This window comes from Punica granatum, chromosome 3, assembly GCF_007655135.1.
Source record: "Punica granatum isolate Tunisia-2019 chromosome 3, ASM765513v2, whole genome shotgun sequence".
In the NCBI taxonomy this organism is placed as follows: Eukaryota; Viridiplantae; Streptophyta; class Magnoliopsida; order Myrtales; family Lythraceae; genus Punica; species Punica granatum.
In genome coordinates, this window is record NC_045129.1 from 38,026,585 (window position 1) to 38,052,394 (window position 25,810).

Here is a 25,810-nt window from a genome sequence, read left to right on the forward strand (position 1 = left end):
CCGAAATCCCCCTCGATCCCGAATGACCCGAGCCTTATGACGCCCATCCTGAGCACGGCGTAATCCAGGCGGTGCTCGTCGCCGTCTCCCGCGCCGTCGCCTCGACGCCCAGAGGTGAAAGCCGCTGTTCGCGGTCGCCAGATTCCTCTCCTCTGCCCAACTTCGCCTTCTCCGTTCATCCTCTCTCTCACGAGCTCAGCCCATTTTTCTCCGATTTACGCAGGTCCGACCCAGCAAATTCGGCCTAGTCTAGTCCAACCGAGACGACCCGACCCAGTCTAGATGCCCGACCCGTTTCGCCTCGCCTTGAGTTCGGCCCGGAATGCGCGACCCAGTTCGCCCGCAGATTCAGCCTAGACACTGCCCCCACGGCCCCGACTGCCTTCCGCGGCCCAGCTCCAGCGCGCTCGGCCCAGCTCGCCCGCGCTCCCGGCCCAACGCTCCCTTCCACGGCCCAACTCCCACGCGTTCAGCCTAGTTCGCCCGCGCTCGGCCTAGCGCCCGTCCAGCCGGTTTGCACTGTGCAGATCACCTCCAGCCGGTCCGACTGCCCTATTTCCAGTTTAAACCGAGACTATGTATTTTATCCCGACTTAGTGGCATGCGTAGGGCTTAATTTGTGAATAAACTTGATGATTGCGTTGATAATTTGTTATTGTTGTGTGAAAAAAAAATTGAAAAAAAAATGCGAATAAGGAAAATAGGAATAAAAAAAATTTTGTTCTAATTAAACCGACGAAAACCGGTTATTTGAAGCGAGAACGAATTCACACGAATCAATCTCATGTTCACTAAGCTTTAAGGGAATTAAATCGATTAAATACATCAAAACTGGTTTAATTAATTATTCGAACTTAAAAATTAACCAAATTAAATTCCGTCGTGACTAATTTTGCTTACTCGTGTGCACATGTGAATAATTGGATATGCTTTGATCGAAATCCCGCGCGAATAGATTAATCACGTAAACACGGCATTAAAAGACACAACTCTCTTGCATTCACATGTTTATCGAATTTCATTTACTTTGTCTACTTTCGTTGTTTTGTCTGTTTTTTGTTTATTTATTGCGGGTCAAGCCCAAACCCCTAGGATACGATATACACGGGGTCCAACGCCCTCTCTTGTCAATCACGGGGTCCAACGCCCCCAAACCCCTAGCGCGCGCAACCCGCGTGCGGAATCGGGTCTTGTTTCGACTTACTGCTTCGCTCATAGTAGTGTCTATGTGGAAGACGACTCGGATCGGGTAAGTAAGTCGCGGCCGGACATGACCCGGGAGCTCAACCGATCCTACGCCCATCAAGAGAGTCACGTGACTCTTTCGCCATCCGTTGGTTCGGTTGGACCCAACCCCCGGCTCTCTGAGTCCGCGTTGCTTTAATTTCGGTCATTTGAAACACACGGTAAGCGCGAGCGGAATATTGGCCGAACGTGAGTCGATCGGGATCCATTTTATTGTAATTTGTATTTATTATTTGAGAGTACATTGTGAGGTATTTATTTGTACATCCATTTATGTAATGATCCCGGTCGGCAAGCGTAGAGTCTGAGAGTTGGAATCGATCGACTCGGTCTATGAGTCCCTTAGACCAGCGAAACCACATGATTCACAGGTCCGATCCACACGGTAAACCAAACATCATAATTCGGCTAGCCAAAATGCGAGGATGGTGGATCGACCCGTCGACTCGGGAATTCGCTTTTCTCTCTGCCTCTTAAACTGGATCGATCGTTTCTACTAATTCACGGTGTCAAAACGAGTAAGACGAGCGAAACTTAATCAAGTGGTAAATAACTAAAACGGCAAACCCTAGACAAATTATAGTACCGATAGGGCGTGCGGGATATAGGCCCGCATGTAACAGAACCCCTGAATCCGAAACTTCGGGTTCCGCAAGACCGTATGCCTTAGCAATTAGGTGTACCCCGTACTCCTAGACCCAGGTGACTCACTGGCCCTCGACTTTCGGGTTGTAAACAGGCAGTGGCGACTCCTTCTCACCCGTGTCTGTCACACGTTTTCACGGGAAGGTGACACTCCCAAGCCGTGCGATAGTGCACGCATGCGTGTCCCAACGAGATGAAATTCGGGTGCACACAGAACCGATGGCAAGGGAGTGAGCAATTGCAATACTCTTCTAAGTGTTCCTTAGAATTTCGCCTATTTATGAATCCAAAAGGGTGTTGCAACTAAAATTAGGTCAAGACTTCATTGCTCAACCTAGAGAGATTGGCTATGCATTCATCGTACCATTATGGTCCACTTGGCAACGTCATCACCCCTTTCAAGACTTCAAATGCTTTTTTTTTTTTTGGTCGAACAAATGCTTGGTTTTTGCATCATTTTTGGGCGAAAACCAGTAGGCCGTTTCTTTTAGTTTGGCAATCGGATGGTGTTCGGCCAAGTCCCTGCAACTTGGTTAAGGGCATTCGCACCAGACGCTATTTACATGAATCTGCATTGAGACCTTAGGTTAACGAGCCACCTAACATTGATTCATGCACGACGAGGTGCTGGCTAGGAAACTGATGGTCTCCATAATGAAATTGAGGCCGGCCGGGGTGTCATTTGGGAAAAGAAGACTCGTCCAACAACCGATGATTGATATTAGTTGGATGAAAAGTCTATTATTTGTCCATTCCTTGACTTCGTTGTAGATTAGTTAGATAACAAAATATATTAGCTCGATTAGGATATAAGGGATACAAAATCCTACGTCAGCCAGACATATAAAATAGTTGGATTTATATGTGATTTTTTTTTATCACAACCTAATAATTTAAACTTTTGGGTCGAAAATGTATTCAAATCCATACAACCCAATGAAAATTTAAGATGATAGCAGAGTGTAGACATGGTGTACCTCGGGTTAGTCCCCTTAGCTCGAACACGGAAAAGGATGCTCGATTCATTGTATAGGCCTACTGGAAATTTATGACTTAACTAGTTTTACGATTTGGTTGAGATCAAAACACCCGTGGAAGAAAGAATTACGAAATCATTAATGTATACCATATGTTGATATTTATATCAGAATTTGTAACTAAGCATGTTGTACTCTATGAAAGAATACCCCACTGAGTGAGATTACCGCTCTATTGAAATTTATATTTTATTGTAATAGATTTATGAATCTCCTTAAAAAAAAAAACCAATCTCTTCTCTTCTGATAGTCGGCAAAAGATCACGTACAAATCCAATGTCCATCATTGTCGGGCCATGGACTCCTTGTCATCGGTGTTGTCGCTATGTCAGATTCTCGATATTCAAATATTGGGGTTTCTTTAGCGTAAGCCGAACATTTCAGTATCCAATGTATTCTATGTATTCATCTTCAAGGGACAGCTAAAGATTAATTTCATAGTTTGGAAACGATATGTTTGGGCAAAAAAAAGAAACATATATGATCCTTAGGGATAGTCTAGATCTTCTGTTTCCAAATTTACTCGCGTAGCTCACGCTACTGTTAGTCGAGTTCTTTGTGTAATCCAGTCCAGAGTTAAGTTATTCTAATAATGGCTAACCGCGTCTATTCTCATGTATACATCGATCCCGTTCTCACGATTCCTTACTGAATTCATTCATGATAATATGAGAAAATGTTTAGATAACCACAATGGTAAAATTCAGTCCTAAATTTCACTGATTGTTATAAACATATCCATTCTAGAACCCAATTTTCCATATGATATTTCTTTTCGATAAAACATGGGATGGGCAATTTAATTTCTCTAATTAATATAAGAGGGCACTTTCTGGTCCAACTCCCATGCCCCACCTCCAGCAAGCGAAGCACATTCATAAAATTACAACTGCAGCGGTCGTCCTTCTTGAAAAGTCAAAACCCGATCGATCAACTCCGAACAGAACCCAACTTTAGAACCAAATCCGAGAAGACATTATAAGTAGGGTTTAATGAAAAGAGAATTATTCATTGTTCTTATAATTAACTTTCACTAATCATTACCTATAAAGAGAACTTTCACTAATCATTAATCGCGAACCGCAAACTTGAAAGAATAGATATAGCATGCATCAGAAATCGCAAGTTGCCCTTATTTGATTGTTTTTGGTAAAAAACTCGAAGATATAATTTTTTTTCCAATATATGATAATAACATACAAATGATGAAAAGTACTTGAAAAGGACTTTATTGATTATTTCGCACATTATTAATGTAAGGAAAAAAAATACGATGCATCTTTATCTTACACTTAAACATATCAATTGTTTTTCTTGTAGTGGTTTGTTCATACTGACTTCACTCGGAGTCAAAGATCGAAATAACTACTAAATAAGTTATGCAAGAGCTAACTCCAACGGGTTTGGCATAATAGTTAATATGCACCTAAGTTTGCATCGAGATCCGGGTTTAAATCCCCTTGGGGTTACCGGAGCACCTTTGGCGTAATTATCAGCTCCGTGTGCCGCCGGAAATTCATGGAACCCCGAGAATTAGTCGGACGAAATCCGGACACCCTGAATTAAGGGGAAAAAAAAAGTTATGCAGGAACTAGGACAAAAAAGATCCATGTGCTGAGTCCAAGTCGATCGGGCAACCACCATGAAACAACTAAAATAGCATATCCATCCTTTGAGAACCGATTGGGAGCCGTTCTAAGGGTCGCGATTCCGCGAGGACTAGGAGTTATAGACAGGTAAATCTAAGGAATGCAAACTAAGAGCAAGCTCGTAAGTAATAAATTTTTTTTCCCCTTTTTAAGGGTAAGAGAACAAGTATTAGCGAGAAAAAGAACAAATAAATTATAGCCTGAGACAATTTTCCTTAAAATTCGCCCTTATGTCCATTTTTTAGCTAAGACACAGAAGTCAACTCCTGATACCGTTTAGACTGCTAATAACGGCTTAAATTCTTTTTTTTTTTCTGTATAATAATATTTGAAGAGTCATTTCATTTATTTTTTTCAATGTATAGCATTATATCCGGAAGCCAAATAATTCTCGACTAATCTAGTTCAAGTCGGGTCGGTTCATTGAGTGGACAAAAATATTTCAACATGAATTTTCTCGATTTATAATATTCAAATTTAAAATTTTATTTAAGATAAACAAACGCCAAATTACTTGAACGAATCTGTATTGATATTTTCACATCTACTTTTGAAAAAAGAAAAAAAATCACGTATTCTTTTTTCAGTTCCTGCAATGTTTATCTTCTTTCTTTTTCTTCTTCCAAAGCACACCATTTAGTATTTAACAAAAATCTTATTAACCTCGACTAATCTAGATACCGTAATAATCAATTTATTAAAGAATAAGATTCTTTTAATTGTAAATTTTTTTCATTTATAATATTAAAGCTCGAAATCGTGCTGAAAAGACAGTGAATCGCCTTAATCAGTCCAATTTAGGATGCAATCTTTTTTTTTTCCTTTCCCTTTTTTTCTCTTTCACGACCTTCCCCCACCAAATTCCCGCCAATCTCGGCACCCACTTCCCTTCATTTGTCTGTCTTCCCCACTCTCTGTGTCTGCTACAACTTTTCCCCCACCATAATAATTACAGAGAAGCACTCCATTAGTCCATCCATGGCATGACATCGTGCCCTGCACGTTATCCTCACAGCCCCCCCTAAAACCCTTCGCCCCTGCATACCCATCACTCAAAATCATGGCCATGATGCCACCATTCCTACTCTTCCTCCTCTTCTTCTCCACCTTCCATGTCTGCTTCTGCTCCATTCCTCCCCGTCCCTTCCCTTATGGTAAATAAATGAACGAGCTTTTGACATTTTTCAGTTCACTGCGCTGTAATTCATCAGTCACTGACTGACTCACACTTTCCACTGGATGTTTTTTTTTTTTTGGCAGGCAACACCTCCTACCACATCGACTGCGGCGGCTCGGCCAACACCACTGACCCAGTCACCAACGCCACCTGGCTCTCCGACCGCTTCTTCTCCGGCGGCTCCCCCGCCGTTGTCTCCGAGCCCCTCCTCTTCCACCTCCCTCAGGAGAAGACCCTCCGCTCCTTCCCTCCCCTCTCCTTCGGCAAGAAGAACTGCTACACCGTCCCGGGCCTCCCCGCCGGCCGCTACTACGTTCGTACATTCACCGTCTACGATAACTACGACGGCCGGGACCGTACACCCAGCTTCGACGTCTCCGTGGAGGGCACCGTTGTCTTCAACTGGCGCTCCCCCTGGCCCGAGGATGTTGCCCAGAACGGCGCCTACTCCGATCTGTTCGCCTTCATCGGGGACGGCGAGGCTGACATCTGCTTCTACAGTGTCGCCACTGACCTGCCGGTGATCAGCTCCCTTTCCGTCGTTCGAGTCGACCCGCTCTCCTATGAATCTGCCTCCATCGGTAACAACTCCATCCTGGTCAATTATGGACGGTTGGATTGCGGGTCAGGTCAATGGGGCCCCGGTTTCAGCAATGACACGGACTACTTCGGCCGCTCGTGGCTGTCCGATTCGGATTTTCGCTCCTTGGCATCTCAAAGGTTCATTAACCCGATCTTGACCCGGAACAGCATATCGGGGACCGACCGGGAGCCCAATTACTTCCCCATGAAACTCTACCAATCTGCGATCTCGGTCCACCAAGGTTCTCTGGACTATGAACTGAAGGTCGATGCGAAACTAGACTACTTGCTGTGGTTCCATTTCGCGGAGATCGATTCGAGCATGAGCTCACCCGGGAAGAGGGTGTTTGATGTGGTGGTGAATGGGAAAAAAGTGACTCGTGTCGATATATATGAAGCTGCGGGCATTTTCGGGGCTTATGATTGGCATTATGTGGTGAAGAACTTGAGTAACTCTGTCCTCAGCGTGAGGCTCGTGCCCGTGGTCGGTTTTCCCTTGATCAGCGGTCTTGAGAGTTACGCAATTGTCCGCGTTGGTCCTTCCACCGATCAACAGCAAGGTAGTGAAGTTAGTTAACATGATCTTGCTTGAAATATGCTTTGGTGAATTTGGAGTGAGCCAGGCAGTCGATAAAAAGATTATATATGAGATGAGTTGCGTTTACCTCTGCAGTCATTGCTATGCGGGCATTGAAAGAGTCGCTCCGTATACCTGATAGGATGGGTTGGAATGGTGACCCTTGCGCTCCGACCGATTGGGATGCTTGGGAAGGAGTTACATGCCGTCCCAACAAGAATGGGACTTCCCTCATCATATACGAGATGTGATTAGCTTGCTCTCTCTTAAATTGCATCCCACTGATCCTTGTCCTCGTAGTTTCGTGCCATATTGACGTTTGAAATTATGGCTGTTGGCTATGTGTTTCAGAAATCTCGCAAGTCAAGGTTTGCGGGGCTTTATCAGCGACAAGATTAGTCTTCTGACAGATTTGGTCAGCTTGTAAGTATCAACCGCCAACTTCTTGTGGCTTATGTTTCTGTCTGTTGGAGCCAAATTCGCATGCTTCTGATTTTCTGTCCTTGTTGTTTTCGTTTGCGATACTATCATGGAACTAATTTGTTATGACATCAGGAATTTGAGTACGAATTTTGTGGAGGGAACCATTCCTTCTGGCCTTGGACTCAATTCTCTTGTTCGAATGTAAGTGCAGAAGCTGCTCTATGCCCTTCACTTGCAGAATCTGTACATGTCGCCTCTCCTTGGGCAGCAAGTTGTCCATGACTATTTTATGGCTATAACTAATCTGATCGTCATTCTGGTTGCTAGGGATTTATCAAACAATCAGATATCCGGGCCCATTCCTGACAGTCTAACTTCTTCGACTCTGCAACTTGTGTAAGTCTCCTTTGGCCAACTTGTATTATTCATGTATATTCCGTGCAAGGTGAAAGGAAAGCTCTACTTTCATCTTTCCACCCTTTTTCGTTTGAATCAGAGATTTTTTTTTCCCCCCTCCGATCCGTAAGCTGTGCTCTCTTATTCAAACTTCAAGAAACGGAGCGAAGCACACAGGCCCCAAAACTATGAGCACGCAGGCCCAAATAAAGTAAAGCACGCCAACTGAAAAACAATAGGTGCACAGACCCATGACAGAAGGCTCAAACTTGTGCAAAGTGAGCTTAAAGCAAAACTAGAAAGCCTATACAGAGGAGCAAAGAGAATACAGATCAGATCAAATCATAAGCCAACTCCCCAAGCTTCCAAGACATTCCTTTGCTGCAGATTCCCTACCTTCCCAGCAAGATTCTTGACAGCCAAAAGTCTGCATTTAACTGCAGATTTCGCCAGATTCATTGTCCTCTCAACCGAAGGAGTGATGTTCAAGTGCGCTTTTTTCATTTCTAGCCTTCCAAACATAGTAAATATGGGACTGCCACGCCAATTTTGCTGCAACTACATAGATGGGCTTGCCTTTGAGGTTCTGAGAAGCCCACTGTGACTCATAATTCCATTCCCTACAGTCCCTTCTAATCCCATTGAGCTGCAAAATCCTACTCCAGATCTCCTTTGAAAAAGGGCAATCAAAGAAAATGTGATCTCGACTTTCCTCCGCACCATTACAAAGAACACAGGTAGTGTTCAGTCCAATAACCCACCTTACCCTCCTGCCAAGTGTAGCCAACCTGTTCAAGATGGCTAACCATGATAAGAAGCAATGCCTCATAGTACAAGGCGGGAACCACACAAGCTTGTACCAGGGGACTCTCATTCCCTTATCCCTTAAAGAATTCCAAGCGCTAGAAACAGTGAAATAGCCTTTTGAATCTGCAAGCCACACAACTCTCTCTCCCCTGCTAACATTTGGAAATGCACTTATCTCTGCTTGAATACTTCTCAAAATTGGCCATCTAGTTTGCCTCCAATTCCAAGTGCCATCAGCAATGAAACTAGAGAGCTTAGCATCATTTGGGATCCCATATCTAGATGTACCTCCCCTCCTGCAAAATATTGGACAAAGGACTGAGAATATGCCAATTGTCATGCCAAAAACAAATGGTCTTCCCATTTCCAATAACATGCTTTATCAGAGGATACATACAATCCCTCAGCTTGGGAATCTTTCGCCAAGCACAAGAGCAAAAGCTAGGAGTGCAAAGACTCCAGAAATTTCTATCCTTGATGATATAAGCCTTGACCCAGGCAATCCAAAGAGATCCAGCCCTTTTCATTAGAAACCATATATATCTCATTCCACAGGCTTTTGGGAGGTTTTTCAATCCCAGCCTGCCCTCCTTCTTGGGTAGACAAATTGTATCCCACTTCACTTTTGCTCCTGTTGCATCATTCTCCCTACCCTTCCAAAGGAAAGACATACATTTACTTTCGACCCCCTTGATAACCTTTTTTGGAAGCATAAAAGCTCGACACCAAAAGTTTATGAATGACTGAAGTACAGACTGAACAAGTTGGAGACGACCAGCAGAGGACAGCTTTTTCACTGCCCATCCCTTGATTCTCTGAACAATCTTATCAATAAGGGGTTTACAATCCTTGTCCGAAAGTTTACCTTGAACCAAAGGCACCCCTAACTACCTTACTGGAAGGTAGCCTTTCTTGAAACCACTTAATTTGATCATTTTCCTCTCTATTTCGGTGGAGACACCAGCACAATACAATTCAGTTTTGTTGGGGTTGAGCTTCAAACCAGACATCTCATAGAGACAGAGAATTTAGTGCTTCTGCAATTGCCGACTGTTCTTATCAGTGAATTATGTTGGAACATTTGATTAACATGTGGAGATTCATATCGTTCTGCCACTACTGTAAAATTGAAGTATACATTGATATATTGGTTGGGCTAATAGTGGTGTCTCGGTCACTTATTTTTCCTTCTCGAGTTTGTTTTCAGCAGATGTAAACATCTGGTCGTGCAAGCTTAAGTTTAATATCAAAATGTTCCATGGTCTTGTGAGGGTGTCAGCACTGAATGATGGCTGACAGTAGAAGTAACCAAAATTATTAAAAACATTAGCCGGAAACGACAACATCATCTGGGCCTGTTAAATTAATCGTATGCATCTCTACTCTTCAGAGCATTCTGTAGTCTTGGAGTGCCCAGATCGATAACTGTTTGGTTTTATTAATTTATGTTTTCATCATGAAATACATGAAGTACTCTTGGGGTTGCTCTTCAATCTTTAGCGTGACAATTTCTTTAATTTGGCAGGCTATTGCAGTACAACTTGTTGGAAGGGAGAGTACCTGAGGAGCTCTACACAGTCGGCGTCCGAGGTGGAGTTGTCGAGTGAGTCATGCTTTCATTTTAAGTCTTTGAGTTCTTGAGGAACTTGCCAATTAGCTAAATCTAAAGTTGCCCCCTTTCTTTCGGTTGCAGTCTCTCTGGTAACAAAGGTTTGTGCGGTGGACCTTCTCTGTCCCCGTGCTCCCTGATTGATGGCGGGTTATCTTCTGGGGGTAAAGTCGGAGTCGGCCTATCATCTGTTATAGCTTTCAGTCTACTGCTGTTGGTGCTATACGCATGCTATATCAGGCGACAGCGCAACAACTACGAATTTGGGTTCCCTCAAGATCTAATGGGTAAGTTCGGTCTCTGGTATCATAACTCAAACCATCTCCATTCACGGCTTAAGTAACCCCGCAGATCTTCATTCCATGATCGGACAATTTTAGTTTAGGGATGTGAATTATATTTCTGTACTGTCTTTGCTTACAAATTTAAGTCATTTGATCTTAAGCCATGAGCATATTAATCGTTTTATGCTTTTCATGTTCGTCTTTGCGTATTCAACGCATGGAAATTTACGGTCAGCTTTTTCTTTGCTTTTGTTCTTTCTGATAAAAGCCATTGCTGCAAAGAGGAACCGGTATCAACGCCAGAAGTCCCTCATGGTCCTGGAACTGGAAAGCCAACACGCAAAAGGATTCCCGTCACCTTTCATTCACCGCTGAGTTGAATTTTTGGGACACGGTGTCTGCAAATTTAATGGCTTTTGAGAGTATGAGCACCGGGGGGGTGGTCCAAATAGTTCCATCACATGGAGAATGTCAAGAGCACGAGACGAGGCAAGTGGCCCGGATGATTAAGAGGGATGCAACTTGCAACAATGAGTCTTGGCTTCTTCCTCAACAATTTGCTCCCGAATCGGGTCCGGAGAAAATTCCACAATTATCTCTTTTTTGTTCTTGACGGAAATATACGGTTCCATTACATTATAGAACCATACAGTTTATACGCAATGTCTCGGATGAAACTACACATGTAAATGCATTCACATTAGCTTTCGATTGGCTACGACGAATTGCGCTTTTGCCGATAAGTTATGTACAGTCCCATGATTGGGATGCATATTTATACACTCGTAAGGGAAAGTTTTAGACCAAGTTACTTCAATACTACGCCTTACTAGAATGCGGTGTTATTAATTTGACGGTCTAGAGGGCTCAAGAGATCGTATAAGTAAGAGACAAGATACGACCTATTAATTAAAGTGTTTCAGGATTAAGAGTAGCAGCTTGAACAGAGAGAATTAGTCTGAGAAATTTAATCGAATTACAATGAAAAACATGAAAATGTCATTGGAGGCTGCCAAAATGTAATGTTTCGTTTGGTTTCGCAGTTGAAATCACAAAAATTTTAACTTTAACTTTAATTCAATACATTACACAATAAAAATACACATTTCTCAAGTCAAAAAATTTAACTTTAACTTTAATTCAACACACTATACAATCATTTATCATTTTCCACAATCAAAATCATAATTACTTTAACTGTGAAACCAAACGCACTATAATTGTTTGGAAGCAAGCGAGAAAGGAAATTCGATGTACTACATGTTGACCGTACTCAAGCCATCCTTTACTGCTTCCGCCCTCTCCTTGAGGAAGCATCACGCCATGGCCACCAGCGTCGCTTCTACCCTCTCTTTGAGGAAGGATCGTACCGAATTCGATATTGGTACTTTCATTGTTCTACCACTGCGAGTTCATGCCACAAACGTTACAGCTGTTAAATGCATCTCCGGCTACTAGCAGTATTGGGAAAGAAATACATTCCTTATTTATCTATCCCTTAACTCTCTAAATTCACTCGATTTTTAAATTATTTTATTCTTAGCGTAATTATGATGCTTGATTATCCCATCTTTTAGGAGGATTTAGCATTTCTGTCTGTGTAAACATAGAAAATTTTATCGATTTGTGGACAATCATTAAATAATTTCTTGAAAGTTATAAAGAATTTTTTGGTAGATTAATAATTTTTTTGATAACACATGCTCCGCGCAACGCGTGGGGCTGTACTAGTTCTAGGAATCTCTCACAAATAATACATATTATGTATATATATACTCATCGAAATAAAGAAACTTGGTGTAGACCTATGTTCGTGCGAAGAAATTAACGGAATTTAATTTATTTAATATTTATGGAGAAAATTTTCTATTTATTAGCAGAACTTTTTTTTTTCTTTTCTCATTGTATGCATTGGATTTTTTAAAAAATTAATATTTATTCGTAAATCAATAAATTTGTTTTTAGCATTATAATAAACAATGATCATAATTTCATTAATGATATTAAATTTTCCAAGCGACTGAAAAAATAATAAACCATAAAAGTTGAGATTTTCAAAATGATAGTGATCGCGACTGGGATAGCTTCATCATGAATAGGCCAATATGATTTGAACCTGGATTAATCGGTGCATATTGGACTTCTTGATATCAGGTGGTGTCTACAAAAATAGGTGTTGTGGCACTTTATCACTAACTTGTTTTTATATATTATAATCAATTTCTTACCATTTTTGTAAAAATGATAAGAAATTGTAATATATGCTCACGCACAGGCTTTTTGCCAAAAGTATTCGTCTGACAGAGACGTGAGTTTAACTTATTATATAATTAGGTTGTAATCCTACCTATGGGCATAATAACCTTTTTATTCATTAAATTAAAGCCAATAGAATATCTGAGAGTTTGAGATCAGCAAGTGTTTTGGCAAACTAAAATAATAATATTATCTTATAAGAGCCCAATTATGCCACGTCGCCCTTCCTCGGACCATCAAATCTTAATAAAGGAAACATAAAAATAATTTCCCCACTAATTATTATAATATTAATATTAATATTCTTTTTTTATTATAAAAGAGGTTCATGACTTGAAAAAAAATAAAATTCATGACCTAGTACAATAATATGAAATAAAAAGAAATATAAATGCCAATGGTGAGGCGTAATTAAACACCTTTCTGTATTAGTCTGCTTATGTTTGACTTCTAAACCATCAATCCTCATCAAATGACCATAGATTAGTCATTATGTCATCAATCACAATTCAGGAAATGATAATACACATAATCAAGAGAGGCCATGTGCGCTCCCAATAGATGAAGCAATAGTTAACGACCAATTCATAACATTCATTCGTATGTCATTACAATGAAAAACGGAACTTCCATTTAAATTACTGTCTAAACAAATGAGAGTTCACATTAATAATTAACCTATTTATGTCTAGCCAAATTAAGCCCATTCGATATACAATTAAACACCCTTTAATTTGGCGCGCTCAATAAGTATACTTTCGTGAACGAAAATACATAATGAGTTGATCAAATTAGACAACACATATACCCTAAAAAATAATCCCTGCCCTCCAAAATCATTGAGCTATGTTCATGAAGAATAATGTCGACACTCCTTAAGAATATCTAGGCCGTCTGATGCATTGACTTGTTCCTTTCTTCCGGATGGCTTTTCTTTCATGTCGGCGGCCGAATGGTCAAAAGCAAAGCACCGTTCAAAGATAAACGCGCAACTGTGGACTCCACACTGTACGGGAATGCTTCTGACATTCTGTTGACTTGGTTGACCCATCCATCACCGACAAATTCTTGACTTCCTTGCATCTTTGGTCTCCCTTCGTATATTTATAAGACTAATGATTGGAAATATGAAAAAGAAAAAAAAATTCTGATTGTAGGGTTTTAGCCCGGTATTTCACCAAAAGAATAAAAATAAAAAAATCTGATTGGATTTGTTACCACGTTGAGTTGCATTGATCAAATTGTATGGTTCTAGATGTAAATGTAAGTGCATATACACGCGTACATCCTATCCAAAGAATATGAAAAGTATGTATATATGAACAAGCACTTAATTATCTACCACACCGATATTTGGCTCTATGTTGTATATGATTTGGTACGTAAGTAATTTTCGGTTTCCCTCATTCATGCTTGCAAATATACGGGAGATTTAAATCGTTGATTACCATTTTGGGAGCACAAAGTTTTTCATCAAACTTGACCCGATTCAGAGATTAGTTACTTGAACTACTCTTTTTTCGAACAGTATTACTCGAACTACTCTGACTCCAACGGTTTTTTGAACCTTTTATCGCAATTAGCTAGTGAAGGTGGATTAGTAATATATGAAGTTCAATTATTTTTGTGCATGCTTGTCTAATGTTTCACTTCCGGCCTCCCGCATATATGACTAAAAACTATTATATTTGATCTCAGATTTAAACTAGAAATTAGTAGATTAATGGATATATTGGTACCCGGTATTGTGTTTGGCTTTTGAGTTGGGATTCAACTCAACTCAACTCTATTTTAAGGAATAAAAAATAAAAAAAATAATTATTACAAGTGTTGAAAATATATAGGTGCGTGAGAATATATATATATATATGTGAAAATAGATGTGAAATTTATTATTAGAAAATAATTAAAAAAAAGTATAAGTGAGAAATTATTATTAAATGAGAGAAAAAATAAAATAATAACAATTATAGTGTTGAATTTGAGAAAAAATAGAATTGAATTGGATAAATTTAATATTTTATTAAAAAAGGCGCCATAATTATGTCTGATAGTGATAGCAATTTGGCAACTCGTTCTATGAAGGGCAACAAACAAGAAACTTACCCAATGACAGAAGAAATTAAATTAAAAAACCATCATAATTTTTTTTCGGTTGTGAAACCATCATAATTCAAAGTAAGTATATATATATATATTATATACATATATATAACATATGCGTAAATATATATAATAATAACACAGATGAAAAGAAAAATGAGAAGAAAAAAGGTGAGAGAATATATAAAGGCCAGACAACTGGCCAACTTGAAATTATTTGACTTTACCCAATCAATTTCACTTGCTTTTGTTATTGTATATGTATAATATATATTTGGTATGTAGTTATTCTATATCGTTATCTTATATATTCCCATGTCGGCAACAGAACGGAACCCCAGTTTATTTTAACAGCTTCCTCTGCGTTTTTTTAATATAAAATACGAATGGCCACCCATCCAATACTAGTGGGCAGAGAGTACTCTAACTGTAGCAAATAATTAAAAAATGGTCAATACAAATTTGTTACATTTTAACAATTCTAAAATCAACTTTTTCTATGAACCTAAAAATGCTAAACTTTCGATTTGATAACAATTCTAGTACGGCGTTAAATTTTTCGTTAATTTGGATGGAATTGAGGTCACGGATGGCGCCGATAACCCCAATTGGAGGGAGGGCGCCAACAACCCTAATTAGGGGGGTGGTGGCCGAAATCGAGGCCTAACCCCTGGAATCGGGAGAACCCTCAAATGGGGATTCTCCTGATTTAGACAGGAGGAGTCACGACCTCGGCCATCTCCCCCTTCCCGATTGGGATCGTCGGCACCCTCCCCCCAATTGGGATCGTCAGCGCCCCTCTGTGGTCTCGATTTCGTCCAATTTAACAAAAAATTTGACGTCGTGCTAGAATTATTATCAAGTTGAAAGTTTCTGCATTTTTAAGTTAAGAAAAAAGTGTTCGTGCTAAAATTGTTCATATGTAAAAAGTTTGTGCTTTTTTTGTTACTAACCCATTAAAAAAGAGTTGGCTAAATAATACACGTGATCTCAATGTTTATAATGGTTTTATATAAATATAATTTACTAGGTCTTTAAGCGCGTGCATTGCATAGATTTTTATTACAAATATAATTATATTTACCTAATTCAAACTTCAATTATTTTTAATTAAATTTCAAAAATTTTATAAATAGTTTTTTTTTCTGTAGTAATAATTTCTAATAATTATATTTAAATATCTTAAGGAATTGTGATTAGTTTCATGTATTACTATTATATTGGAGAATAAATAGTGATGGAATTTTTTAAAAATTATCATTTCTCCTGTTTAATAAAAAATTAGCATGCCATAAGTTTTGAGAATAATTTTTTAATTGCCATAAATTTTGAGGATATATTAAAATTAAAATATTTCACATCCAAATATATTTATGATTATATACTAAAATTATTATTTAAACTCTTAATTCATAAGTATTTACTATTATGCCATTATTTGTTATAATGTATTTAACTTTATGTAATATTAGTTTATTGGACCTATGCATTGCATGGATTTTATAAAAAAAATTGTTATGAAAGTATAAATGAAAATAATAATTGGTATGATTCATAGTTTATATGAACAACTTTATGTAATATTAGTTTATTGGACCTATGCATTGCATGGATTTTATAAAAAAATTATTATGAAAGTATAAATGAAAATAATAATTGGTATGAATTCATAGTTTATATGAACATATAATAAATTAATTTTTTATTTTGTATATAAACTTTAATCTATAAATTCAGACTTATAATAGAAGAAGATATATCAAAGGTATATCAAAAGTTCTTAAATGAAGAATTCACATAATAAATAAATATATATATATATATAATTGCAATTATCAATTTAATTTTTAAGAAAATTAATTTAGATTTTGAGTCCATTTAGATAAAATCGTAAGTTTAATTTATGAAAGAATAATATTCTTGAAACCTGTTAAAACTTTTAAATTTCACTATATGTTTGTGCTTTATTATAACTCATATTCCATATATTAAGTTTTATAAATTTGAACACTTTTAGATAAAATAAATCAACCGCTTTATGAGAAATACACTTAATTAAACTTTTATAACATTAGTTATAATTCTTAAAATTTATTTTAAGAATTATAAATTAAGTTATACTTAATTTTGAGTTTATATAGATGAATGTTTATTTTCTTAAAATAATGAATATATTTATTTATGAACTAGATGACAATAAGTGATTGAAATATTTGTTCATATTTCTTTGAATATTTTCTTCATATTCATATATATAGTATTAATTAGAATATTGACTATTATCATTTAATTTCTAATGGTGTATTAACATAGGAATTAGTAAATTTTACCATTTTACCCTTGTTTCTTAGGGTGTTACCAAGTTTTTATATATATAAATATATAGATTAACAATTTGACAATAATTGATTGAAATATTTCTTCATATTTCTTTGAATATTTTTTTATATTAATATATATATTTTATCAATTAGAATATTAACTATTATTTAATTTCTTCGTGGGATATTAACATAGGAATTATTAATAATTTTACCATTTTACTCCTTTTTAATGGGGTGTTGTCAATTATATATATATATATATATATATATAGATTAACATAGGAATTAGTAATAATTTTACCATTTTACCCCATTTATTAGGGTGTTAGCAAGTTTATTGAACCCGTGCGTTGCATGGATTTCAAAAAGAAAATTTTACTATAAGAATTTAAATATGAAGACACTAATTGCTATCGTTTTATAGTTTATATTAGTGTATCGGAAATTTATTTTTTATACTATATAAACTTCAATAGGGTAAATTTCAAATCCATGCTAAATAATATTAGTTGAAGAGTTCGAGCGAATAATTCATGTAAAGTACTTTATATGCATAATCATAGTCATCAATCTAATTTGTAGAAAAATAATTTTTTTAAAATCCTAAAAATTAAAAATTCTTAGCTTTAATTAATGAAAAAATAATCATAAAATCTATAAATTTTTAAAGTTAGCATTGAGCTTATTTTTATTCGCAATCACATTTCATGTATTAACTTGGATAGTGGAAAGGAAGAGATGGAGTTGAAGGGGAATATGCAGTTCCTAACGTAGTCATGGGTCTAAAAGTGGAAGGAGAAATCAACTTACAAGCCCTATACTGAGGATAAAGTAAGGAAGATGAAGGAGGAGTAGTCGTGGTTGAAGAACTGAAAGATTTCCTTACATAAGATTCTTTGATCTTGTGAGATCTTTTCGTAGAAGACATTTTCCATGTAGAAAATCTCTTTAAGAAAATTTGGTAACGAATTAAACTATCCTTTGATAAACTCAATTTTAGAATCAAAACAAGATAAAATTGCTCGCCATCCTGGGAAAATCCATTTATGAACTAAATTTTGAACATCCTTTTGCAATATCTTTTTCGCACTTTTGCAATCAATCCTTAACAAAAACCTTTTATTATACAAGTCATCTTGAAACTTTGAAACACGTCAAATAATTGAGAAAACTTCTTTCTTAAACATGGAATAATTTTCTTGCGGCCCTGTCTATATCCCAAAATAAAACCTTACAATTAATTCCTTGTCAAGTTTTTGCTTTAAAATTTCTCTGTAACCTATATTTGATGCATCGGTTTCTACAACGAGACCAGCCTGAGGATGAGGTGGTCCTAAACATGGCAAATGATGTACCTTTTTCTTAACAATCTGTAGAGCCTTAGTCATTTCTTCAATCCATGCATGAGGATTTTTTCGTTATTTTTGAAATAAAGGTTTGCAAATTATTCGTAAATTTGGAATAAAATCTGAAACATAATTTAAATATCCTAAAAATCTTTGAAGTTGATTTTTGTCTTTAATTTCATCAGAAAATTAATTTGCAAATTCTATAGATCGATATGGGTTTAATCGTGCCTTGGTAAATATCATGATCTAAAAATCTTATCTTAATTTGAAACCACTTCATCTTTGATATCCATTTTTCTTAATGATATGGAAGAATTCGTGAAGATGCTTAAAAGTGTTGATCAATATATTTCAAAAATATCAAACGTCATCTATATAAACTATGCTAAATTCTGTGTGTGGATTGAATATGTCATTCATTATGTTTTGAAACTTTGAAGGGGCATTTTTCAATCCAAAGGGCATAAAATTCCATTCTTAGTGTCCAAAAGGTACCGTAAAAGTTGTTTTTATATCTATCTTTTTCGTCAATCTGCACTTGCCCAAATCCTGATTTCATATCATAATTTGAAAAGATTTTTGCGTGATAAAGTCTTTTTAATAAATCTCTTTTATTGGGTACGGATACCGTATCCACTTTAATACCTCATTTAAATGTTTATAATTTATTACAACCTAGGAGCTCCTCTCTCCATTTCCGCTTGATTTTGTACATAAAACGTCGCGCAACTCCATGGAGATTTACTTTTTCATATTAATCCCTTTTCAATAAATCGTCAATTTCTTTCATGCAAAATTTCAATAGTTTTTTATTCATTTGAGTTGGTCTAGCTTTTGTAGGAGTATTTCTTTCATTAAAATCCTTTTCATGAGGTAATGAAACTATGTGATGTTTCCGTTGCCAAAAAGCATTGGGTATAGTAGAGCATATTTCTTTTACAAATTTTTCTTGTGAATTTTTTTATTTTATCCTGTATTTCGTTTTTCGTAAGCTGCTACTCTATCCTTTTTCCCTTTATTTCTTCATTCAAATAATTTAAATGATTTTCCTTTACCTTAATTAGATTTATTGTTTTAAAAATTGAGCTGCTTTGTAAAGTTAAAATCTCTTTTTCTTTGGTTAAAAAAATTGAAGAATAGGGAAAAAATAAAAATTGTGTTATTGACTTTTGTTGTGTAGTGAGTAGAGTTAAAATTAGAGTTAAAATTTTAAAAACCGACCTTAAAACCAAACGGACTGTAAAAATTCAAAACGGAGTGGTTTTCCCAAAAATATTAGTACTGATTCCTTTAGTCGTTGCTTGTAAAGGATATAATTGCATTAAAAATGGCATACCCAAAATCATTCCTATGAAAATATCCTTGACCAAAATAAAAGTTGTTTTAAAACAATATTCTTTTTTACAAATATGAGCTTTTGAGATTTTATAATTTATTTTTAATCTCGATCCATTTGCACCATAAAGCCTTTCAGTAGTTTTTTCGTAATACTTTGTAGGTACTATCCCTTCTTGTAGAAAATTCATATCCACTCCAGTATCTAGTAAGGCTATAGTGTGAAAGAAATAATCATAAAATCTATAAATTTTTAAAATTAGTATCAAGTTGATTTTTATTTTCAATCATATTTCATGTATTAACTTTCGTGATTTTGAATAATTTTTTATAAAATCGGTTCGATGTGAGATTTCTCTATTGAACATTTATAAAGCTAAAAATGATTTAAAAAATTTATTTTAAAATTTCAAATAATTCCCACTTTCCTTAAAATTATGAATAATTATTTACTAATGAAATCCTTATAATTATGAAAATTTATTTACTTATGAAACAATGATAAGTGATTAATATATTTCTTTAATGATAATAATAATTATTTAATTTTTATATTGTATATTAATATTAAAAAATTTACTGTTAGATATATTTATTTATCTATTTGTAACAATATTTATTATTGTATTTCTATATTGCATATTAATTTATTAAGATATTTACCATTCTACCCCTATTAATTAGGATGGATACATCTATATATATATAGATATAGATTAAGTGTTGCTATATCCTCCTAATAATCAACCTAATTCAAAATTCTACTCAAGAAAGGATAATAATAAAGTTTTATATATATATATATATATATATATCGAATAGACATTAAGTTATGTTGTAGAGACAATTGTCTATGCAAGACACAGCCTCATACCTCACGTAAAGGCAATTGCCGAGTCAAAGTAAACGAGACCCCATTTGGTTAAATTGATGGGGATTGGGCCCAACCAAAGGAGAGCATCTAGAACAAGAACAAAAGCATGCATACATAGATCGATCATTGATTATGAGTTTCTAGATGTGCTTATGTTTCGCAGAATCTCTCTGGACCTTTTCTCACGTATGAGGAATGATCAATCATAACAACATTTCCAGGTCTAGTCTCCTCGAAAGAAAGAAAATTATCAACAGCCACACAAAATTCAGTTGTCGCTTTCAATTTATGTCCTTAAAGAACATGGAAAATTAAACCTCTTCAGAAAGACGAAGCAAGGACTAGTTCATAAATAGCGACATTTCAATGCAATTCTAGAATAGTATGTTCAACTCGGGCCACCAACATGTACATATGTTACCCTTTGAAATGTAACGTTTCGATGAACATATTGGGCATTTGGCCAGACGCAAAGAATAATCAGAGATAAGGTCGGATACTTATGTCTGAAGCATCGGAAAGCAAACTTCAGTCGGGTAAATCACTTCATGTAAATTAGCTTAAATTGATAAATCGTCGGCATACTAATCGATAAAGAATCTTATCTCACATAAGTAGATAAGCTAAAAAAATGAGTACATATATATCTGATTCCATAATTTACAGCTTCCTTGCAGTTTAATAAGGTGATATGATTTCACAATTATATGGTTTTTAATATGTATAAGGCAGGACTTTTTCTGACGGTAAAATCTAAAAAGGAATCAAATTAAAATGAAAAGATTCCCTTTCCTTTACTTTAATTGGTGAAGCTAAATCAGAAACGTGTTGAATGTTTGCTCCGGTCTCGTTGTGGTTCTCTAACTGTGGAAAATTCCAATTGAATTTGCTGCTTATACGTATATTCCTATTCGACAATGACGTGGCGTACCAATCTTAAGTCATATATATCAAGTCATCTCTCCAACAAAAAAGAGCACTGAACTGTTGGAAAGTGTGGCACCTGCATATGATGTATTAATAATATTAATTATTATTTTTATTAGTTTAATTAATTAATTAACACTTAACCGAGGATAACGATCGATGACTTAAATATCAATTAATGATACTTGATCAGGAGATGCCGATGTGAATTAACGGATTCAACAGTACGCATGTGCTTGACCATATGCATGAGTTGTCGGGATGCAAAGGGATTTCAGATTTGCGGTATCGACTTCGGACATATATCAGGAATTTCCTAATCCCTTTTTCGACCTAATATTTAATATGAAAACAATTGATATTCGGATGAAAGTGATGACTTGAAAGGGGAAGGATTAAATGGTGACGAAGTAGAGAAGTGACAAAAACTTTATAAAAAAAAAAAAAGCTACTGTGAGTTTTATCAAATTCATACTTAAGCAATTCATAATTAGCTCTATGATGGGTGCCAAATTGACGTATTTTTCATGTAAATATATATCAAAACTGCAAATCAATTTTTTCCGATTTTACTAGAGAAAATCTACTTCAAGCCAGTTTTTAGCCGTATATAAATTTTCTTTTGTGGATAATTTACTTGTCTATTTTTTCATTGATATTTGAAGTTCTTAATTTGATTCCTACTCTATCTGAAATCTCCTGTATCACTTCGTCGTCTACATAGACATTCACCTCAGTATATCGAATCAACTCTGTCTCTCTTACTTATGAGAGAAGATATTGTATGTAATTGGCATATCATGTGATATTGTGTCATCAAAAACATAATTTCTTTTAAGAGTAATTTCTTTGTCAAGAGTAATTTCTTTTATGATATTTCTATATATCACTAGGTATTATGAATACTTATTGACTTGTAATAATTAATGTGACGTGGTATATGCGGCTTTCTCATCTTGTGGATGGATGATGTCCTATATATATATATATGGGGCCCCACCGTTGGTTGGATTAAGGTGGCTGATTTTCTTGATGTGGAAATGGTGATAACGCAAGAATCCACCTAGAGACCTCCGTAGTTTAACATCAACTGGATTAAAGGATAAGTATAGTTGCCAAAAAGTGTGGTGTGAGTAGGTAAGCGTATGGAGGAGACTTGGAGGATTGAAACAATATAATGACATGACAACTAATCCGAGGATTGTGTTTTCCGATTATACTTTATGCGCTCACCTTGGGATGAATTCGAGTTTTGCATGTAATTAGTACACTAACGATAGTTGTTGAATACAAAATCTCATGGTTTTGATCGGTCTGCTATTCACTGGCGAGTTTTCTTGAACAAATAGCGATTTGACGACTTATATTAGATGGTTGTTATATTATTTCAAGAAGCTCATGCAAACGATTTCCGAACTATATATTTAATAATGCCAACAAGCAATTAGAAACATAGATAGGATTGATAGTCGGAGATTTGAGACAGAAGATTGCCTAAGATTCCAATATATATTACCGCATTCCATTATCATTACTACAAAAAACACGGGTACATGATTAACTGGCGGAATGTATTATATACTCGTTCTAGGCTACCGTACGACTGATTGTTCCTCTTCTGCAACACAAATTTTAGGGTAGAATGTACAATTTTTGTCGAACATTTATTGTTGCTTTTGATAACGAAGTAAAATTTGATTTAGTTTGATTTTATGAGATAAAAAAAAAGTAATTAGACAATTTTATTATTAAAATTGAAAAAAGAGATAAAAAAGTAATTATTGTATTGTTGAATTTAAAAAAAAGTAATAAATAGTTATGAGAATTTAATATTAAAAATTAATTGTAATAATAAATATGAAAAAAATATATGAAAAAATTTATTATTAAATTGAAAGTAAAAATAAAAATAAATCATGATTATATTGTTGAATTGAGAAAAAAAAAGAACTTAATTTAAGTTAAATTTAAACGGAGCGGATATTTATTTAACAAAATAGAATCCAAGTGGAATATATAAAACAAGAAGAATCTGAAATGTGGGTCCCAAACGGACAAAGGAAAATAAAAACCGGGAGAGTCACCAGCTGCCAATAAAACAAAGGGCTGCCTTCCTGTCCTTACTCTATAGCTCGCGGTTTCATCAACATGCATTCCTGTGGGACCCTAAAAATATTTTGTAATGGCAATTTATTGATTGAAGAAATAATTTTAATCACAGGTTCTTCATTTGTTCATAGAAATATTTATTAGATCCCGACACAGATCCATCAATTTCTACACATTATCAGAGATGATAGTCATTCTGAATAAATTGACAACTCTCGATAGAGCATTTAAGAGTACTTGAAAAATAATGTAAGCGTGTTCACTGGAAAGAAAAAAAAAAACAGAGAGTAACATGATGGTCATAGTCAAAGGCATCTTGGCAATTTTTAAGAAGAGAATTTGATGGTGTTGTAATGGCTCTCTAACATTTGGACTATCAAATCTGCATGGAGAAATTTGGAACTTAATTACATCATTTTCAAGGTTTAACATCTATCAATATGTGGAGGGTGGATATACATAAAGCAATAGAAGGTTCTTATTTATACACTAGTAATAATTAAATCTTTTTCCTTAAATGAATAAGTTGAAATATTTACAAACAGCGTGTTTTTGCATGTTACTGTTCGATACTATGAAAATGTAGGTCTTACCGTTCCCTAAGATAGTAGGATATTCAATCAAGTACACGCCACGACAAATTTTCGACAATAATTTATAACGGAATGCATGGTGTGGATTTAAATTCGTTTCTAGTCGTACGCCATGGGTTAATTGTTATATGGAAAAGGTTAAACGACAGAAAAAGCCAGAGAAAAACTCCCACTTGTGGGAAAGGAGGAAATTTCAAAGGTGGTTGGAAAATATTGTAATATTGTCGTGTGGGTTTTATTTAATTTGTATATATTTTCTGTTAAATTTTTTTTCCAAGAATTCTAAAATGAACGTAGCCAATAAAGACAAGCCAAAAGTTGGGGAAGACCGATCAAATCAAATCAATTCTGGTAAGACATTATGGGAAGAGGAATTATTTCTTGTTGATTGAGCCATTTCTTATCCTAGTGGCAATAAAGAATTTTCTTTTGCTTTTCTTTTCTTATTTTTTTTTAATTTTTTCAAATCATTAACTATTATATTTTTTCATGTTACAGCTATCATATTTTTTTTCTGGAATTTTATATTGACACTTCTATGGTGATAGAATCAGATCTTGTGGTTAGCATGTCGTTGAAATATAAACTCACAGACAGTCACACGCTAATATCAGGTCACGGAAATAATAATTTTACGTAGATAATCGCCCTAACCTACTGTACCAAACTTGCCCGCCTTCAATTGAGCTGCACACCAGTATCAATCAAAATACTTCTCCAAAAATGGTTGCAAAATGTTTCAGTTCTTGGGAAAGAAAGCGCGTTCTGTACCAAAGCTTGGAATGGCCTTAGGTCATCGACAACTTTTTAAGGAAATGCTATGAGGTCTTCACCTCGATTTTTAGTTACTTTTGCTTGTAGTCTTGGGGCTTATGCACCACATCTAGCACAAAAAAGGATGTTCCAATTGGCAGATATTTGCGAAATATTGCAATTATATATGTTAATATATGGAAGGGTAAAAACTAAAGAGGGTCGAAAAAGGAATAGTAGTAAAGGGAAATAAATGCCAAAACGTGAAGAAAGGGGAATTGTGGGAAAGGAGGAGAAAAGGGCATATGCTTGAGGAGTTCAGCAGAAATATAATTAATAGCAGCCAAATCCTGGAGGGGGGAATGACCTTGCAAAAACTATTAACACAATGTCATGACGTGAACCCATCAACCGAAAAGTGATTGGTTGATCATACATCACTATGTGATACGAGGAAGTATCAATCAAATTGTATGAAATTAGAGATTTGATAATAATCATTCGGATAATTATCATAATTATTTTTCATTAAAAAATTCTTATTGATTATTTCTTATTATATAATTTAAAGTAAGATCATTTAAAATTTTCTCCATCAAATTATTCAGTCTATGAACTTCTTCCCCTAATAATTAATTAATTTGTTATTATCTTATGGAGCCCCAAAACTGAACTGAAGAAATATATATATATATATATATATATATATATATATATCCGATACCCTCTTATTCAAGAGAAGATATTTCATGCACA

The 25,810-nt window shown here is 35.6% G+C and overlaps 1 protein-coding gene across 1 annotated transcript; it reads left to right on the forward strand.

The window, feature by feature from the left end:
• The first annotated feature begins 5,444 nt into the window (after positions 1 to 5,444).
• LOC116201850 (receptor-like protein 4) lies at positions 5,445 to 11,238 on the forward strand. Its single transcript, XM_031533279.1, has 9 exons — positions 5,445 to 5,730; positions 5,837 to 6,895; positions 7,009 to 7,159; positions 7,264 to 7,335; positions 7,468 to 7,536; positions 7,663 to 7,731; positions 10,064 to 10,141; positions 10,232 to 10,434; positions 10,700 to 11,238. Exons 1-9 carry the CDS (start codon positions 5,637 to 5,639, stop codon positions 10,804 to 10,806), a joined length of 1,902 nt encoding a protein of 633 aa, XP_031389139.1. The 5' UTR covers positions 5,445 to 5,636; the 3' UTR covers positions 10,807 to 11,238.
• Positions 11,239 to 25,810: the final 14,572 nt, after the last annotated feature.

What these genes read in the sequence shown, in the direction of transcription:
- LOC116201850 (XM_031533279.1), top strand. Translation starts at nt 5,637, where the DNA reads ATGGCCATGATGCCACCATTCCTACTCTTCCTCCTCTTCTTCTCCACC. An exon ending in TTCCACCGATCAACAGCAAG is followed by an intron (nt 6,896 to 7,008) that starts GTAGTGAAGTTA and finishes TTACCTCTGCAG; the next exon opens with TCATTGCTATGCGGGCATTG. An exon ending in GTTCCCTCAAGATCTAATGG is followed by an intron (nt 10,435 to 10,699) that starts GTAAGTTCGGTC and finishes TTCTGATAAAAG; the next exon opens with CCATTGCTGCAAAGAGGAAC.